Here is a 21,089-nt window from a genome sequence, read left to right on the forward strand (position 1 = left end):
AGGTGCTGTGCACCCCCCTTGAAGAAATCCTAGATCCGCCTCTGATAACAGGTAGGATATATACTAATTGACAAAGAAACTGCCACACCCAGAAGGAGCTGTATAAATTAAAATTTTTTTTCTGGTAAAACATAAGTAGTATAGCTTGGAGTAAATGATTGAATTTGGAGAAAAAAATCGTGGAGGTTTTTTCATGTAAACAATTGTTGTTACTCAAATACTGTAGTCGTTTTTTGCAATTTTTGTAAATTTTACAACAAACCAGCTGTTCTAGGATATCCAAAGTCGATGTTTAGTTATTGTTAAAATGCCTAAACCATGTGTGAGCGGCATTTGAAAGTGGTCGAATTATTGATCTACGGGAGGCGGGGTTCTCATTTCGAGAAATCACTAACCATACAAACAGAAATCTAACTACTGTTATAATATATATGATGTCAAGCGTGATTTGTTAGGAGAACAAAGCTATCCTGTAACTTTCCGAAGGGATAAGGTCTTTTGGACTGCAGCATTATAGACCCCATCTTGTGTTACCTCTGATGGTTGAGCATCGCCGGCAACGATTACAGTGGTGCAAAGAACGTCAACATTGGAATGTGGAATGGCATCAGGTCGTCTTCTCTGATGAATCTCGATTCTTCTTGGGTGCCCATGATGGCCGAGAAAGGGTTAGACGACGTCGGGGAGAAAGACGTGAACCTCAGTTTGATGTTGAGCGTCATGTACATCGAACAGTAGGCGTTATGTTATGGGGTGCTATTGCATATGCAAGTAGGTCACCTTTAGTCTTTATTCGAGGTAACATGACAGCGTTGCGTTATCTTCAAGAAATAGTGGAGCCATATGTTCTTCCTTACCTTAACCGGCTCGAGAATCCGATATTTTAGCAAGATAATGCCTTACCTCATGTTGCCAGAGTTTTAACTTTTTTGAAGCGACCCATGTGAATATTTTGCCATGGCCGCCCAGATCCCCCGATATTTCGCCCATAGAGCATGTTTGGGACATCATGGGTAGAAGGCTTGGAAATTTACCTCAGTCCCCACGGACTTTGGCGACTCTGAGACATGAAGTACATCAGGTATGCCTTAAGAAGAAATTCCATCTCATTGCTTCAATGAAGAGACGTGTTGCGGAGGGTAAGATAATCGCGGTGGACAAATATATTATTAAAGAATTCATTAAAAAAAATTTTAAACCCTTCGTTTCTTCTCCAAATTTCAATCATTTACTCCTTGCTTTACTATCTATGTTTTACCAAAAAATTCAACATTTGAACAGCTCCTTCTGGGTGTTGCAGTTTCTTTGTAAGTATATTTTGATTAAAATACGTATTTTGACGGTAAACAATGATATTAGGTATGCAACATATAATACAGTTGAGTGTATCTTTCTCAAACTGCTTCATGGCCGAGTTCTCGAAAAATTAAGGTATTATGTGTATTCCATTGTTGTGGAGTATATAATATAATAAAGTTTATTAAAATTTTTTTTATAAAATTATAATAAGTTTATTCGCTCAATTTGAAAAAAAAAGCCAAGATACATATAATGAACCATTATATAGGTATACAATCAAAAAATTATATAATTAATAAATTGAGGACCTTCTTGAGCGCTCGTTTCCGAAGTTTATCCTCTATCATTTCATTACAATATTTTTGTAATTTTTATCTAGCGATAGTTTAACAAAATGAGATTCGACTCGTTGATAACGCACTCGTCCTCAAATTCAATTATGTTCGTCCGCCCCCACGAATACCAAGTTCGTTGCCGTTGATGGACGTTTAATATACAGGGTGAGTCGAAAATGTGTACCGAGCTTTCTGGGGGTGATAGTACATTGAAAAATAAGTGGAGTTTGATGAATAAACCTATTGTCCCCATCAAATGCATATTGTTGCGTCAAGTGAATTCCACGCAAACTTTACGGGCAGTTGAATATTCAGAGAGACGCATTTAGGTCGGAAAACCAACCCCAGCAGGTACAGCGAGGGCTAAAAATAGTTCAAGAACATCCTCGGCGCCACGTTGACGCTACATATGGTCACCCTGAAGTCACATCTAAGGGCGAGAAACGAAGACGTGGATCAATCAGGGACTTGGATTGCGCTTTGGTATGCAAAATCCAAAGCGATGCTTAACATCCCCAGGAAATCGGGGTGCAATACCCAGTACGCTCGTAGCTGTTACCTTGTAAACATACAGGGTGGCCATTTGAAAACGAAACAGACGAGATTACAGACGAAATAAAGTTCGATAGAAATGCTCGGACAGGTCGATTTCAGTTTCGAGAGTACAACTTAAGATGTAGGTTACGGACGCATAGCGCTTCAACCCTTGCTGCTATAACCCCCACCCCCAATTTTTGAATAGGGAAGATGGGGTGAGTGATACCTCAATTTAAAGGTATTTTTATACTGATTTCAGCACAGTAATTGTTTTTTCATTTTATGCATTAGTTCTCGAAATATTCATGCGTTAGTTAGTTAGGAAGTAAGCCACAGTCATGGTTGTTTTGAAGCTCAAAATGTCGATTTTTCACAAAACACTACAAGTGCCATGAAAACACCTCTTCATTTTCAAATACTTAGTTAAGAATATTTCGAGAACTAATGCATAAAATGAAAAAACAATTACTGTGCTGAAATCAGTATAAAAATACCTTTCAAATGAGGTATCACTCACCCCATCTTCCCTATTCAAAATTTGGGGGTGAGGGTTGTAGTAGCAAGGGTTGAAGCGCTATGCGTCCGTAACCTACATCTTAAGTTGTCCCCCTCGAAACAGAAATCGACCTGTCCGAGCATTTCTATCGAAAAACTTTATTTCGTCTGTAATCTCGTCTGTTTCGTTTTCAAATGGCCACCCTGTATAACTTGTACAGCCAAATTCAATATATTAGTTAAGAAATCCGGTGTTTCATTATCCCCATTTAATAGAATTACAGTTGATCGATTCAACCAAAAACACATATTGAGGGATACTTTCAAAGTTGATAAAATTTTAAAAAAATTCTCCGAATAACTTCTGAACGGTGATTGCCACCATAATGAAATTTTTATCCAAACCTTGTTGGGGCTGACTTATTGTTATGTACTTATTGTTAATCAACGGCAGAGGAAGGTTATTATATCATCGACAAAATTAAGAATAGAATTGTTCATGGCCTGCTAAAATATCGTTATCGATGAATCTCGCGATGAATGAATCTGCTGACATAATGTGTTCGGATAAGACTACCTTTTTATGTAATTTTCTTCGCTCCATCGAATGCTTCTATTTTTTCACCAAAAGGAATACAACGAAAAGACGTTGTCCAAAAAAAATTATAACTCGCTCTCTAAAAACAGCCTTTATAACTGTTGTATATTCTAGGCTAGATGACGGTTCATGTATGATGACCTTTAGTATAATGTGTTTTTATGTACAATATGTCATGTAGATAAAACCAATAAACAGTTCATCTTGATTCTTCATGAAATGCATTTCATTCCACTTATGTCTTATGAGCTAACATTAAGAACCTACGAAAAACTAATTAAATAATATAATTAATGTGTTTAGTGGATGCAAATAAATGAACTTGAGAATTAAAAATAAACAACGAGAAAAGCGAATCAAAAGTTAAATCAATAATTCAAAATGGACACACGTGCCCTAGAACCAATGAAGGGAAATTCATCACAAAATTGGAAGGTATGGACACAAAAATTTCTGAATTACTAACAACAGAAGCATCAGGAAAACCAGAAGCTGTTCAGTGTACCAAGCTGATTTTTTTCATTGGCGATGAAGGCCTAGAAACAGATTCACATTTACAAATTCGGAAAAAGATAAAATTAAACCTCTCATTGGAAAGTTCGAACAATAATTTGTACCAAAGAAAAACATCGATTTTGAGCGATATCTATAAATTTTTCACTCTCAGACAACATCACGAAACAATTGAATAATTTGTAACCATTCTGAAGAATACTGCCAAGAATTGTGAATTCGATCCGGATCATGAAGAAGTAGGTACCTACTCATAAAAACTATGCTGGTGATCGGTGTGAAAAATGAAACATTAAGAGAGAAATTATTACAAAACTTCGATCTGAAATTTAATAAAGCCATAGAATTGTGTTTACTGAATGAATCTGCGAAATCACAGTGCGAATTAATGAAGACTGGAAACCAATTTATGGAAGGCCCATCCGATAAAAACCATGTATTGGAAAATTCAAGAAAATCACCTTGAAGACACATGCAAAAGTGTCGGGAAGCCAGCAATATCAACAAGATAAGAACGGTATGCATTAAAACATCAATAATTGTACGCGATGTTTTTCACAAAAAAAAATGTTCTAAATGTGGCAAATTAAATCATTTCGTTGCATGCTGTAATAATAAAAATATTAAGTCAAATAATAAGAAAAATAAAATCATGATATATTGTGACGATGAATTACATCAAATTAATAGTAGGTAATAATAAAGATTGGATCAATTCATAGCGAATAGAATATGAAATCATAAAACTCAAAATTGATACTGGTGCTTGTGTAAATATAATTAATTATAAGTAAAAACGAAATAACTAAATAAATAAAAATATTTAGGGCGGATAATAATTTAATTTCATATACGATGACAAAATTTCCCTTATTGGAAAATTTTCAATTAATATAAATTACAAAAATAAATCATATGATGTAGAATTCTCTGTAGTTAAGGGTGATCAATATCGTGCGATCATTGGCCTTCAGACTCGAAATTCAATTTAATTAAGAGAATAGAATCTGTTAAAAATAATAATTTTGAAAATCAGGAATATAACAAATTGATAAATGAATTCAATGATATTTTCAAAGGAATAGGAAAACTGAAAAAATATCATATTGAGTTGAAAGACGATGCAGTTCCATGTATACACCCTGTTTGAAAAGTCCCATTTGCAATTGAATCAAAATATAAAGAAACTTTAGATCAATTAGTTAAGCAAAAAATTATTGAACCAGTAGACGGAGTATCGACTTGAGTAAATCCAGTTGTTATTGTAAATAAAAAAACGGTAATTTATGCAGAACTTAAATAAATCTATTAGAAGAGAATATTTCAAGTTACCTACAATTGTCGAATTAATTTCGAAATTAAACAGAGCGTGCTATTTTTCGGTGCTAGATGCAACTAATGGATTCTGGAACATCCCTTTCGATAAAGCTATCATAGTAACGGATTATGTACATTTGGTACCCCTTTGGTGGTTTTCGGTTCTTGAGAATGCCGTATGGACTCCTGAAGTTTTTCATAAAAGATTCAAAGACATTTTTTTTAAGGTGTAGGTACCGAAATATACACTGTGTCCGTAAAGTATGGAACACATTAATTTTTAGCTAAACAGACCATTTTAAGAAATAATCCTGAAACACGTCGATTTTTGATTTTAATTTGCCGTATTTTAAATTAATAATCTAATATACAGGGTGAATTACTTTCGAGTAATGACTTCACCGTCATTTTTATTAAATGGAACACCATCATTTTGTCTCAATTTTCCGTTTACTCTAGCTGAGATGATTTCAAAAATGTATCACATGTTGATTCCAATTGGTACAGGGTGGGCAAAAATACAATAGTTTTGTGTGTGCTCATAAAGTAACGCGTAACATTCTTTATTAGTTAAATTAACAATATTATCAAAAATACTTATTGTCTAGCGGCAATTAGTTTGAATGTAACACCTTGCAGTTTGTTACATTTTTAGATTAATAAAAATGAGCTGTTTCCAAACATGTTTGATACTTATGGTCTAGCACACTAGCAGACAGAATATGAAAGAAATTATTTCTTATCAATGAAAAATAAGTCGTCTAGTTTTTTGTGGAATGTCATTATTTGTTTAGTAATTTATTGGTGTTCAATGACAGTTTAGTAAGTACTAAAATATTTTTGGTATTCGTGAATGTTTCAATTATTGCTTAGATTTAAGTTATTATCTGTGTTCACCCTGTACCAATTGGAATCAACATGTGATACATTTTTGGAATTAGCTCAGCTAGAATAATCGGAAAATTGAGACAAAATGGGGGTGTTCCATTAAAAAAAAAATGACGGTGACTTCATTACTCCAAAGTAATTCACCCTGTATATTAGAATAAAATTTTAAAATACGGTAAATTGAAATTAAAAACCGACGTGTTTCAGGATTATTTCTTGAAATGATCTGTTCAGCTAAAAATGAATTTGTTCCATACTTTATGGACACAGTCTATATCGAAGATATATTAATTTTTGGACGTACTGATGGAAAGGAATATGATTTGAGGTTGAAAAAAGCTTTCGAAATTGCTCGTAAAGAAGGCATTAAATTGAATTTAAATAAATGTTAATTTCAGAGCCACCTCCAGATATAAAAATTTACATTTCGCCGCCTTCTGTGCATAATTTATCTAAATTTTCTTTGAAGAAGCCTCTGTTATTCCACTCATGTATAATTTCAATTCCTCATGAAATCGTATTTTTTAACTTAAAATCACCTTGTAAAATTTTTCAAAGGACGTTTTGTCGATTTCATAAAAAAAAGTCTATTATATGTATAGTAAAATAATGACGTAGACCTTAAAGGTGCTTTTCATATTTTCATTACCTATTTGTATTTTCATAACTATAGTTGAGAGCGCATATTCTCTTTGAGAGAAAAAATTGGCTCTTGGTAATTTAAATAGTTTACTACAATGTGTGGTGTGTTCTGTTTTATTAACTGACTGCGTCCCTAAAATTTGGTGACCCAGCAAAATGTCCGGTTTGCCGATCCCAGCGGCGTCCTTGATTTACTGTGTTTCATTCGAATTGCAATTTATTTGTAAATACATCAGTTTTGAATTGACTATATCTACACAGTGTTTCCAAATTGGAGGTACATTGGAAAATGACAGGTTTCTCGGATCATTTTTAGTCCAATAACATGAATCCGCAAATGCTTTGTTTTTGAGATACTGGTGTTCAAAAGTTCAAATATTTTTCTCATAGAACGTTCGTTTCACAAGATATTTAACTTGAATTGGCTTAGATATTCCAATTTAAAGTTTTCTTCATGTGATATACTGATTCTGAATGCGATTCTATAGGGTGATCTTTTTTCTGGAAGGGTGCCGCTTCTTTCCTCCAGAACTATTTTTTGGTGAACCACTGGTAGTTTTGAAAATGTAAACAAAAATTTGGTCTAGTACTACCCTTTTTAGTTCGTTATAGTTTTGTCGTATCTGCTATCGATTTCGAGAAAAAATTCAAACAGCTCTCTTCTAATCCTCAGGGATATCCAAATTTTTATAAAGATCCAGCTATTAAACTGTGATGAATAAAATTATTATAAGTTTTAGTACTTATTTACCCACTCTGTAGAAGATTAATAAAGATTCGATAAACTCATAAAAGCATCACTAAAAAAGTACGACTACAAGAAACACCCTGTATCTTGAAAACAAAGCATTTGCGGGCTCATGTTCATAGGACTTTTATTCTTAATATTATCCAAGGAATATCTCATTTTCCTTCGTAACTCCAATTTAGTAACACCCAGTATAACCGAATTGGTAATAAAAAAAAATATTTTCAGTAATTTGGTTCAAACTCCGTTACCCAACTTCTGTTTCTCACATTACAGATTTGATTAAACGTCGTCAAAAATTTTTTTTTTCGAGAACCTCCCCCAAGAGAAAAAGAGATCTACTCCCTGGCCTTCTAGAAAGACGCATTGGCGTAGGGCTTGCAAGTTCGTTACTGTTTAATATTATCATTAATATATAAACATCGTCGGGCCCATACCATTTTGATTTCTATTCTATCTATATATTTGATATAATTCTGAAACTGATCTAAAATTCAGTACTTATGGACGACCCTTCGAAATTTTCTGAAAAAAATTTAACTGTTTCCCTATTATCGATAGCTGTCCTAGGTACTGAAGATTTATTTTCTAACTGGCTTACTTTGTTAGTAAAGAGTAGAAAGTAAAGACAGGTCATAAAAGCTTTGTAGCTGATACTAAAAATGAATCAAGATTCCCTCTATCACAGTAAGCGGGGGTTAGGATAGGTACTCGATAAAATAGAAATAGGTGTTCATAACATATTTATTAATAACGTTGAATAGTCAGAATCAGTTCTTCTTTAGTTGAACAATACAAGTAGTTACAAACAAGTACACAATAAATGCCACCAATATTTTCAACCTCGAATTCAGCTTACTTATTCGACGGTAATCGACTTCATTTTCTTCAAATGTGCTGAGTATTGTCATATTCATATTCATTGTGCTCAGTGGTCATATTCTCACATGGCCACTTGTTCTCGCCTATACCAATCGTCTTTAACATCGGTTGGTGTTTGAATGTGTCGAATTGTCGAAATGTGAAGTTTGATGATTCTGTTATGTTGAAGATGTAAGTCGGTCAACTCTACTAGATCCCTAAAAGTTCCAATGGGGAACGTGGATTCTTTTTTAGTTAAATTATTGTTGGAGAGATCTGATATTTTCAGTTTTTTCAATACCATGAAAGCATTCTTCGACAATTTTTCGATTTGATTATAACTGAGGTTCAAATTAAGAAGACTGTCGAGTTCAATGAAGGCACCATCTTCAATAATCCCCATTCCGACCTTGGAGAAGTTGAAAGATTCTAAACTGTCTAAACCGATGAACGTTTTCGATTTCAAAGAGCTAACATTGGCGAATAAGTTTTCCCTGTCAGATTCCATAACATTTCTCAATCCTACAAAAGCACCAGGTTCGATTTCCAATATCGTTGAATTCTTGAAGTTGAGCTTCTTCAGGTTTACTAAACCCTTGAAACTATACTTATGTAGCTCCGTTATTTGAGAATGTACTATGTGCAATCCTTTCAAAAATATCACATTGAAAAAACGTTTTTCCAAAATTTTACCGTGTATTGTTAAGTACAGATACGTTAATTTCATTTTATGATTAGAAGAATCTTGTGGAATTATCGAAATAGGATTTCGTATCATGCTTAAGGAGACTAACTTATCATTAAAATTGAAGAAGTTACTGGGTATTATCCGAATTGAGTTATCATCCAAACGAAGGGTTTTCAAAGATAATTGATCGAAAGTGTTAGTGCCTAGATCTTCGATTCCAGTTCCGCTCAGATCTAAATAATTCAGTTTATCCAAGCCATTTCAGTCTTTTTCTGACAACGTAGATAATGATATTCCAGTAAGAGTTACATTATAAATATCTGTATTATCGAAAACGTTCTTCTTATAGGATTGTCAGATAAATTCAAATAAGTGGTAATTTTTATACCAGAGAAAATGTTCGGCTGTAGATCTAGAATTTTGAATATTGAAAAAGTTTTAAGTTCTAGTGATTCGATATCATTATGATTTAAGTATATTTCATTAACTGACATATTTGTCGCCGAAAAGACCATAAGGCAAATTTTTCAGAAGGCAGTGAGAAAGATCTAGTGCCCTACTGAAAACTGAACCATCTATAGTTGTCAGAGGATTAAATGATAAATTCAATCGGTTTAAACCAGACAAACCGAAAAAACTCAAAGAGTGCAGAGTCATTTTTTTGTTTCGATCGAGACACAACTCGTTCAAAATTGAACCTTCAAAAGTGAATGGAAGAATGTGTTCGATTTTTTTAGAAGATAAGTCGAGTTTTTTCAATCTGATACCTTTGAAGTTGAGGGAATGCATCATTTTTATTTTGTCATTATGGAATATTGAAGAATCACCGAAAATATTTCTACTCTCGTTCGACAAAAAAAATTCATGTCTTGCAAACCATTTTGTTTCCAACAAAGAAGAGTAAGTAATGCTCAAATTACACAATCTATCTGATAGAATCTAATCTAATTGATAGAAATAGTTATTGCCGTTCCTATTGGGCATTTCAGATTGAAATGAGACAATATTGTTGTGCTAGAGATTCAAGATCTTTATGTTCCTCGAATTCTCTAAATCTTTAGCGATCAGAGTATTTAATTTATTTTAACTAAAATCCACTATTCCAACATTAGCCAAATCGATCAGTAAACCTCCTGTGTTTTCTAACGCGTCATGACAAAGATTTAGGGTAAACCAAGTGAAAATTTGGCATTTCAAATCGATCAAAATACTTGATATTGTTGTAACTCAAATCTAAATATAAAATTTCTTGTAAATTTATTTAAAAAAAATTTCTTTCTGATTATGATGCATGACAACTCAAATCAATTATGTTTCTCAAGAAATTCATATCTCTAATATCATTAAAACTCAAGTCCAACTCATTTAAACGATTATATCTTCCTAATCCTTCATCCACATTGAGAAAAGACCGTATCCTTGAATTTCTTCTAGTCAGTGAATACAACCTTATGCACTCAACTGGAAAAATTTCTATGAGAGGAATGAAAGAATTCCTAATTTTTCGTGAATCTAAGCTGCAGTGTTCAATATTTCTCATGAATGCAAATCATTGTTTTTCTTCTACTGAAATACATTCTGCTATTATCGAGAGCTGTCCTAGGTACTGAATATATGAAAAATTTATTTTGTAACTGGCTTACTTTGTTAGGATAGGTACTCGATAAAATAGAAATAGGTGTTCATAACATATTTATTAATAACTTTAAATAGTCAGTATCAGATCTTCTTCAGTTGAACAATACAAGTAGTTACAAACAAGTACACAATAAATGCCACCAATATTTTCAACCTCGAATTCAGCTTACTTATTCGACGGTAATCGACTTCATTTTCTTCAAATGTGCTGAGTATTGTCATATTCATATTCATTGTGCTCAGTGGTCATATTCTCACATGGCCACTTGTTCTCGCCTATACCAATCGTCTTTAACATCGGTTGGTGTTTGAATGTGTCGAATTGTCGAAATGTGAAGTTTGATGATTCTGTTATGTTGAAGATGTAAGTCGGTCAACTCTACTAGATCCCTAAGTTCCAATGGGGAACGTGGATTCTTTTTTAGTTAAATTATTGTTGGAGAGATCTGATATTTTCAGTTTTTTCAATACCATGAAAGCATTCTTCGACAATTTTCCGATTTTATTATAACTGAGGTTCAAATTAAGAAAACTGTCGAGTCCAATGAAGGCACCATCTTCAATAATCCCCATTCCGACCTTGGAGAAGTAAAAGATTCTAAACTGTCTAAACCGATGAACGTTTTCGATTTCAAAGAGCTAACATTAGCTAATAAGTTTTCCGTGTCAGATTCCACAACATTTCTCAATCCTACAAAAGCACCAGGTTCGATTTCCAATATCGTTGAATTCTTGAAGTTGAGCTTCTTCGGGTTTACTAAACCCTTGAAACTATACTTATGTAGCTCCGTTATTTGAGAATGGACTATGTGCAATCCTTTCAAAAATATCAGATTGAAAAAACGTTTCTTCCAAATTTTACCGTGTATTGTTAAGTACAGATACGTTAATTTCATTTTATGATTAAAAGAATCTAGTGGAATTATCTAGATCTTCGATTCCAGTTCCGCTCAGATCTGAATAATTCAGTTTATCCAAGCCATTTAAGTCTTTTTCTGACAACGTAGATAATGATATTCCAGTAAGAGTTACATTATAAATATCTGTATTATCGAAAACGTTCTTCTTATCGGATTGTCAGATAAATTCAAATAAGTGGTAATTTTTATACCAGAGAAAATGTTCGGCTGTAGATCTAGAATTTCGAATATTGGAAAAGTTTTAAGTTCTAGCGATTCGATATCATTATGATTTAAGTATATTTCATTAACTGACATATTTGTCGCCGAAAAGACCATAAGGCAAATTTTTCAGAAGGCAGTGAGAAAGATCTAGTGCCCTACTGAAAACTGAACCATCTATAGTTGTCAGAGGATTAAATGATAAATTCAATCGGTTTAAACCAGACAAACCGAAAAAACTCAAAGAGTGCAGAGTCATTATTTTGTTTCGATCGAGACACAACTCGTTCAAAATTGAACCTTCAAAAGTGAATGGAAGAATGTGTTCGATTTTTTTAGAAGATAAGTCGAGTTTTTTCAATCTGATACCTTTGAAGTTGAGGGAATGCATCATTTTTATTTTGTCATTATGGAATATTAAAGAATCACCGAAAATATTTCTACTCTCGTTCGACATTCATGTCTTGCAAACCATTTTGTTTCAAACAAAGAAGAGTAAGTAATGCTCAAAGTACACAATCTATCTGATAGAATCTAATCTAATTGATACAAATAGTTATTGCCGTTATTGGGCATTTCAGATTGAAATGAGACAATATTGTTGTGCTAGAGATTCAAGATCTTTATGTTCCTCGAATTCTCTAAATCTTTTGCGATCAGAGTATTTAATTTATTTTAACTAAAATCCACTATTCCAACATTAGCCAAATCGATCAGTAAACCTCCTGTGTTTTCTAACGCGTCATGACAAAGATTTAGGGTAAACCAAGTGAAAATTTGGCATTTCAAATCGATCAAAATACTTGATATTGTTGTAACTCAAATCTAAATATAAAATTTCTTGTAAATTTATTTAAAAAAAATTTCTTTCTGATTATGATGCATGACAACTCAAATCAATTATGTTTCTCAAGAAATTCATATCTCTAATATCATTAAAACTCAAGTCCAACTCATTTAAACGATTATATCCTCCTAATCCTTCATCCACATTGAGAAAAGACCGTATCCTTGAATTTCTTATGGTCAGTGAATACAACCTTATGCACTCAACTGGAATGAAAGAATTCCTAATTTTTCGTGAATCTAAGCTGCAGTGTTCAATATTTCTCATGAATGCAAATCATTATTCTTCTTCTACTGAAATATATTCTGCTATTATCGAGAGCTGTCCTAGGTACTGAATATATGAAAAATTTATTTTGTAACTGGCTTACTTTGTTAGGATAGGTACTCGATAAAATAAAAATAGGTGTTCATAACATATTTATTAATAACGTTAAATAGTCAGTATCAAATCTTCTTCAGTTGAACAATACAAGTAGTTACAAACAAGTACACAATAAATTCCACCAATATTTCCAACCTCGAATTCAGCTCACTTATTCGACGGTAATCGACTTCATGTTCTTCAAAAGTGCTCAGCATTGTCATATTCATATTCATTGTGCTCAATGGTCATATTCTCACATGGCCACTTGTTCTCGCCTATACCAATCGTCTTCAACATCGGTAGGTGTTTGAATGTGAAATGATTGTCGAATTTTATCACGTGATTTGAATTTATACCGAGAACTTCAAGATTTTTTAGCGGGAAGAGAAGATGCCGGTCCAGATAGCTGAGTTGATTATGAGATAAATTTAGAAATCTCGGGTTTCCCAGATTGGAACACTCCCCAATGTGAAATTTGATGATTCTGTTATGTTGAAGATGTAAGTCAGTCAGCTCTACTAGATCCCTGAAAGTTCCAATGGAGAACGTGGATTCTTTTCTAGTTAAATTATTGTTGGAGAGATCTGATATTTTCAGTTTTTTCTATTGAAAACCATTCTTCGACAATTTTTCGATTTTATTATAACTGAGGTTCAAATTAAGGAGACTGTCGAGTCCAATGAAGGCACTATCTTCAATAATTCCCCATTCCATTCTATCTGATTGTGATGCATGACAACTCAAATCAATTATGTTTCTCAAGAAATTCATATCTCTAATATCATTAAAACTCAAGTCCAACTCATTTAAACGATTATATCCTCCTAATCCTTCATCCACATTGAGAAAAGACCGTATCCTTGAATTTCTTCTAGTCAGTGAATAGGTACAACCTTATGCACTCAACTGGAAAAATTTCTATGAGAGGAATGAAAGAATTCCCAATTTTGCGTGAATCTAAGCTGCAGTGTTCAATATTTCTCATGAATGCAAATCATTGTTCTTCTTCTACTGATATATTCTGCTTATATTTGAAAACGAACATTTTCCACTCAAGCTTTGGATCACCATGTGGAGGACCAAAATGATATGAATTCCATTCCTGCAAGAATAAAGTTCATAAAATTATTTAGAAAATCAGTTTTATTTTTGAGCTCCCCCAATGCAAGGTGTTCTGTCAATGTACTGTGTGTAAGTTTACTTCAACACAGCAAAAATTTTAGATGCTTTTCATTAATCATTTGATTTTTCTTTGATTAAATGATATAGTTCCGTTTAATTAGTATGAACTGAAATATGTAAATAATTTTTACTTGTTTCTTGCTTTGATTCTAATATGTTTCATTCAATTCAAGATGAGTTAGTTGATTTTCTTATCGAAATGTATTGCATGTTGTTAATTAAACTAAAAGTACCTGAATGTAATACAGATCCGACCCAAAGAAATTTGGATAAGGGTCAAAATCACCTGAAAATCAACTTTGAATGACATCGTATAATATATCGGTAAATTCAGCGTTAAAAGTTATTTCGAAAAGTGTCATAAAATATGCAGGTCCGTATTGAAAATAATGAGGTTGAGGGTGGCCCAGGGAGTACGAAACGTTGTATACGAAATCTGTTCACGTCAAATTGGAGATAATTTACTGTCGAATAAAAATTTCCTGAAACATTTTTTGATAATATTTGAAATAAAGTGGGAAAAAAAGAAAAATCAAAATGACAGAATTTACTTTTCCTATATCTCAATAACCGGCCCTGATAATCTCGATTTGTTTGAACTGCTTGACAATGCTCCTATGAATGCAACTTTTTTTCCAATTTGACCGACCTTCTAACTCTTATGGTTTAAAAGTTACCAATACAATCCCATTGAAAAAGTGGCCAACCTGTATATACCCTTACTTAATTTTCTGAATCTGAAAAGTATGGAGAGATTAGTGAAAAAAGATATTAATCTGTCACTTATCAATAAATTGAAGGATCTCTTAACTTACTGTTTTGAAAGTAAATTCATTGCTTCTCTAGCAGGTACTTTGCTATTTTCAAAATATTTATATTTAATGAGCAAGTCAGCAATCATTTTAAGGCTGAATTTCATTTGAGGAAGATCTACGTTAACCCTACCAGCTCTTGGATCTAAAGGCTAACTTTCGAAGTAACAATTTCATCCTCAGAAACTTGCTCTAACTCAACTTTTTGCATTCAATGAATAGTACCGGAAATTCTTGCTACAAATGAATGAAAAATGTTAGAAATTGTTATTGATTATTTATAAGAATTTATCTCTTTCCAAGCATTATATCGTTATCGTATTAAAAGTCAAAAACTTACTTGTTGATCTATGTTGCCTTTTTTTTTCTTGAGTGGGATGAACTGACTACTTCTTCAGTGACGACGCTAGAAGGGGAACATGGGGGCCTGGGCCGCCCCTAAAATTCTGCTGCCCCCCCCCCCTAAAATTTGACATACTGAGGCTTTAAAGACTAGCAGAACTATAGTTTCTCTTAACTTTGGCCCCCCCAAAAAAAAGCCGGCCCCCTCTTGGACACCCCTCTTTTTGAAAGCTGGCGTCGCCACTGCACTTCTTCTTTATTCTTCCCTTATATATTTACAAATTACATTTGGAATAAAATACCCATAAAGAATTACTAAGCGTAAAACTATGCATAAAGTATCAAATCGATATAAATTATATTGAAACATCAATACTTAGGTTCACCTAACTTAAATTCACCCAATTATGAGAGGATAATAATTAATAATATGAAAATCAGACGAATCATATTCGGTTATGACCATACTCATGTGGAAAAGTCTAGTTAAGTAGTCTTGGTTCAAGACTAATCAACAAGTGAACATGTAATTCAGATTAATTAGAGAATTCATATTCATTTATTTACATAGTTTATTATTATTTTTTTTTTATTTATTTATATACTCATTTATTTGTTTGTCTGTCCCAGGATTTATTGGTGTTTGAGAACTCATTTCCTTTTTGTATATTTTTACTTTAACACAGTCTAATGACTATAGCAGTCGATGCATTTATTCAAAGTAAAAAAAAATTAGAGATGAATAATGATATTTACAAAATTCATTGAAAGTCAGATATATCCTTCAATTCATAACACCCAGATCAAGTCGAGACATTCATGGAACATGTTCTATTAATGGAGTCTGTTCTTCTTATAAAAAGGATTAATGGTTGTTCTAGCCTCACTTTCTAACAATGGCTTACCAGGTTTCTTGCTACCATCAAATACTATAGTGAGTGAGCTCAAAATCAATAAATGGTATTCATCAAATATTTGTGATTGGTCAAGACTAGTACCTACTTATCTTAACCTTCTTTGTTCTTTCAAGTGTTGAACATTGATCACTTTTTTTGAGTTCTTTCGGATGCTTGAATTTGATCAGACTGTTGTCAATCAATTGTTGAAGGTTCATAGAAGGTTTTCAGAATTTTTTTTCAATTTTTCCACATAGGATTTCGATGAGATTTTTACTTCATAATTCATATTTCCCTTCCTTGAGAGGCTCATCCCAAGGATATGAAGTCTATACTAAGGTTCTGCGCCGTTCTTGGTTCTAAAATCCTTACTTTTTTTCCTTCTTCAAAGTGCCTGTACTATCCAACAGAAAAAGAAGAAAATTGGTTGGAAATGAAGCAAAAAATGAATAGATGATATTATATTCTTTATACCATGATGATATGAAGATGATATGATGATGTTATAATGAAATCCCTGCGAATTTGACAGTACCAATAGTTTATTATTTGCTTTTTCATCGCAAACTATCTCAATACTTATTATTGAGAACAAACGGCGGAGGATTCGAATATATTCGAGTCGAGACATAAAAGGTTCTATAGGGATTTCAGATTTTTCAAATATCAGAATGCGATCAGATTTTTTCAGGAATTAATACTGAAAACAACGTAGGGAGTAGAGTTCTGACTTTTCAGGGGCGAAAGAGCGAAAGACGAGTAAGGATAACGCCACAACTATTGGATCGTATTTGAGAAATAATACCAAAGTTAATTCGAATAGAGAATAAAGATCTGGACGGCAGACAGATGTTCTTGTTTTCAATATTTCGATTCTACACATTTCAAAACGTAAACTCTAAAAATTTTAATGTTTTTCTTTGATCGATCCCAAAGCTTCATCAGTTGAAATAATAAAACCACTATTAAATTCGCCATCACTGCATTAGGTACCTGACTTCCAAGAGAAACTGTAATTCCTTCACATCAGAATGCCCACCAAGGAGTGACATCCACAATGTAGCATATTTCAAATCTTGTAATCATATTACTACTCCTTTAAATTTTGAAAGGAATAAATATTAAGTTAACACAAAATTACTTTAAGATTTCATTCAAATTGGTTATTGATAAATGCCGTTCGTAGTCGGAAAATTTTCGAATTTGTTTCGATTTGTTTTCCGCTGGTAACAACTTTTATTGGGGAAAGTGAACTTAAAGAAATAATAATTTGAATGCTGAAATTAATACTCACTTTTTTCGCAAGTCTCTATACTACGATGAGTGGATTCTGAGATTTAGCCGCTTACCTCGCTGATTTGCCCACCCTGTACATATATCAAGAATTAGAGAATTTCGAGTCAAATATGGTCTGGCTCAGAAGCTTTTGAGCTCTCGTTCATCCAGTCGGATTTGTTGTTACGGAAATTTTAGGTATTTAATTCCATATTCGCATGTGACTTATAGGAAAAATTTCATTGAGAAAACGAAAATCAAAATGATTGAAAGGTTCGATTATATCCTCTGTCAATATTTATGAGATTATATCACTCATGTTTTGATGAATCAAAAATATCCGTAGATTTCCCGTAGTTGCCGCACACATTATATGTAGAATATATCCTGATATCACGAGGAGACAAATTAGATTTAGTCTGACCGTCTCCAATAATTTCAATGGACGAAATTGTTATTTTTCTTTTCACAAAACACATTAATATATTCTTCGATATCATATCAGCTCCGATCAGACATCGTTCGGCAAAACACGCACGCACCTCTTGCACCGTGGTCATGTGCAGTGGCGTACCCAGATATAAGCCTTGGGGGGGGATAAAGAAAAAAAAATTCAAATTTTCCTTCTTTTGAAGAAGTTTTCCAAAGAAGTTTGCTTACTCATAATAAGATTGTGATATATAAGGTTGTTACACATAATGGATATTACTCCTGGGGGAGGGATATATCCCCCTTATCCCCCCTAGGGTACGCCACTGGTCACGTGACCTATCAACCGTTCGCACCTTACACCGCACGCTCTGCACCGGTGTGGATTTGCCGCAGTGGTACTCAGTTTTCTGGTTCAGTTTTTGCTAAATTTGCACCACATAGTTGCTCCTCATCATCCACTTTCAAATGGATTGGCAAATCGAACAATACAGACGTTGTTAAAGAATCAATTGAAAATGGTGACGATTTAGACCTAGCATTGCTTATTTTGGTGAATACTCCCATTTATCACGATATGAATCCTTCTGAAATATTGATGTCACGGAATTTACGTGATAATTTTATAGTGAATGAGAGTATTCTGAATCCTAAAGTAGTCAATGGAAATATTGTAAATCATAAAATCAATAAAGAACAATTTAATTCCAAATTCTATTACGATAAAAGAAATCAAAGAATTTACGTGAATTGAAATTGTTTGAAAATGTGAAATATCATATCCTGAATCTGTTAAGTTAAGTTTGGTTAGGTTTATTCTTAATATTATTTGATTATTGATTATTCTACATTTAACGGTTGTGTATTTAAATTATATTGAATTGTGGTGAAAGCTTTTTTACTCGAATCCGAATTATAGAAGTAGATAATAGATGGAAGAAATGATTAAATGAAAAGTATTGTTCAATTATCAATTAATTATTAATAATGATGTATAATATGTTATTTATTATTAATTGTTATTAAGAAAATACTTCCCGAACAAATATAATTTTATGAAAAGATTGTTTACATAAACAATAAAAAATAAATTTTTCAAATAATTATGTATTTGCTTTTTGATGCAATAAATAAAGATATTTTTATGTGAGAAAATAAAATAGATTAACCTAATTATTCATTTGAACTGTCGTTGAAATAGCATAAGAAAATAACATCACGGCATGCACACAATTATAGAAGTTTTCTTATATTAATTCACAGACTTGAAAGCGTTATTTCGTTGAAAAAACTTTCGTAAACTCAACGTAAATCTAGAATTCAGCATAGAATGCAGCGCTCTTTCTCCAGCATTTTGCTGGTACAGCGCTGAACAGCGCTGTCAAGCGCATCTCTTTCAGCGCATTCAACAGCTCTGACTTTCTGAACTCGCTCCAACTTTAATATCACCAAACAAAGATTTCGAATGTTCTAATGGTGATATTTTTGATCGTTTATTGCAAACAAAATATAGTGACTGTAATGATAGTAAGACCTCATCTGATATCGAGTCATATGATGAAAATTACACTGATTGTGTAAATATTGTAAAACAATGAGAGGATAGGAAGACGAATAAAGATATTACTGTAACAAACACTGATTGATAAAATATTGTAACACAAAGGGAGGAAAGAAAGACAAATGAAGATGTTACTATAACTAGATATTGAAGAGTGGTGAAACCACGTCAATTTGTTTAGTTTCAGCATGGAACTACTTCATATTGTCATAATATTATATTGTTTCTGTTATTTCTAGAGTAATTTTAAGTTCATTGCATGATCAGTAGTGATATAAATGGCATCATTTTTAATAATATTTAATTTTGGGTGTTTTGAGTGTTATCTTTAGATATGGTATTTGTATTCTATATAGGAATGAAACTTTTGGAATTGGAACTTTTTTGAAAAGGAAGATGTTGAATAAATGCTACGGCTAGATGACGGTTCATGTATGATGACCTTTACTATAATCTGTTTTTATGTACAATATGTCATGTAGATAGAATCAATAAACAGTTCATCTTGAGTCTTCATGAAATGCATTTCATGTCTTATGACCTAACTAATTAAGAACCTACGAATATAAAATTAAATAATATAACAATAACAATATCAGAAATGTAAAAGTTTAATAAAAAAATATATTTTAAGCACATACATTTATGCACGAAATTTCAATCTGGTGGCATCCACCGTTTAGAAGTTATGCGGAGAAAATTTTTTTAATTTCATCAACTTTGAAAGGATATAGGTATCTCCCTTAATAGACATTTTGGGTGATAAGTTCATTCATCAAAAAATACTTATTTTTCAATGTACTATCGTCTCCAGAAAGCTCGGAACACATTTTTGGCTCACTCTGTATGTTGTTTTCTTAATGATTTCTAAATGACGAAATATTTGGAAATCAAATCTTTAGAATAATTCGGAAAAAAATTGTACTCAATAGCTCAGTAACAACAGATCCGATCGAGTTGAGGTTAATTTCAAAACTGCAGATTCGATTTCGATTGAAATAAAAATTTGAATTCAGATGTAGAATGACAATTTGAAAAGTGACAGAATTAAGATTTCAATCTTTGTGCAAAATTTTAATCTTTTCAGAGAAAATATTAGCTTAATGAATTAAATGAAGAAATATTCATTGTGAAGTCTCCTACAACAGATTCAAATCTATTTTTATTATTATTACTTTCTTGGAATCGGAAAAAATATTCAAATTCAAAACTATCTATTGCGTTTCCTTCACCCAGTTTATGTGTATTAGATAATGTTTCATCAAGTATCTAAAGAAACACATAAGCAGCCAGGAGGAATTTTTCTTAAAATCTGTTCCAATCAGTATTTTACATCCATATACTTTTATATATACTTATTTATACCTATTTTTACGTTCAAACATTGTTCTTTTTTCTCTTCTCCTAAAGAGAATTATGGAGTATTATGGTTATGCAACCTATCATACACATTTGTGCATTTCTGTGAAGGGCCACTGTACATAATCTTTCAAATTGAATTTTCTTCAATATTCACCAAGAAATGACAATATCAATGATAAAACTGAAAAAAGTAATACTTTAAATTATATTATTATTATATTAAATTATGGCATTTTAAATATTACGTTCTTCTTCCTTTAGTTCGCTTATCTTCTACAGATGTCGATGGTATCGGGTATTCTTGGGTAAAGAAGAAAACTGGTATGCCATTATTGTT

General features: G+C 32.5%; 1 protein-coding gene across 1 annotated transcript; it reads right to left on the reverse strand.

Moving 5' to 3' along the window:
• Positions 1-8,221: 8,221 nt before the first annotated feature.
• LOC123675261 (insulin-like growth factor-binding protein complex acid labile subunit) lies at positions 8,222-13,075 on the reverse strand. The gene is made up of 2 exons (XM_045610608.1): positions 10,969-13,075; positions 8,222-9,177 (listed from the first exon to the last, which is right to left on the reverse strand). Exons 1-2 carry the CDS (start codon positions 11,130-11,132, stop codon positions 8,316-8,318), a joined length of 1,026 nt encoding a protein of 341 aa, XP_045466564.1. The 5' UTR covers positions 11,133-13,075; the 3' UTR covers positions 8,222-8,315.
• Between the last annotated feature and the right edge of the window lie 8,014 nt (positions 13,076-21,089).

The sequence above is a fragment of the Harmonia axyridis genome, chromosome 3 (genome assembly GCF_914767665.1).
Source record: "Harmonia axyridis chromosome 3, icHarAxyr1.1, whole genome shotgun sequence".
Lineage (NCBI taxonomy): Eukaryota > Metazoa > Arthropoda > Insecta > Coleoptera > Coccinellidae > Harmonia > Harmonia axyridis.

What these genes read in the sequence shown, in the direction of transcription:
- LOC123675261 (XM_045610608.1), bottom strand. Translation starts at nt 11,132, where the DNA reads ATGGGGATTATTGAAGATGGTGCCTTCATTGGACTCGACAGTTTTCTT. An exon ending in TTAACTAAAAAAGAATCCAC is followed by an intron (nt 9,178 to 10,968) that starts GTTCCCCATTGG and finishes AGACTGAAATGG; the next exon opens with CTTGGATAAACTGAATTATT.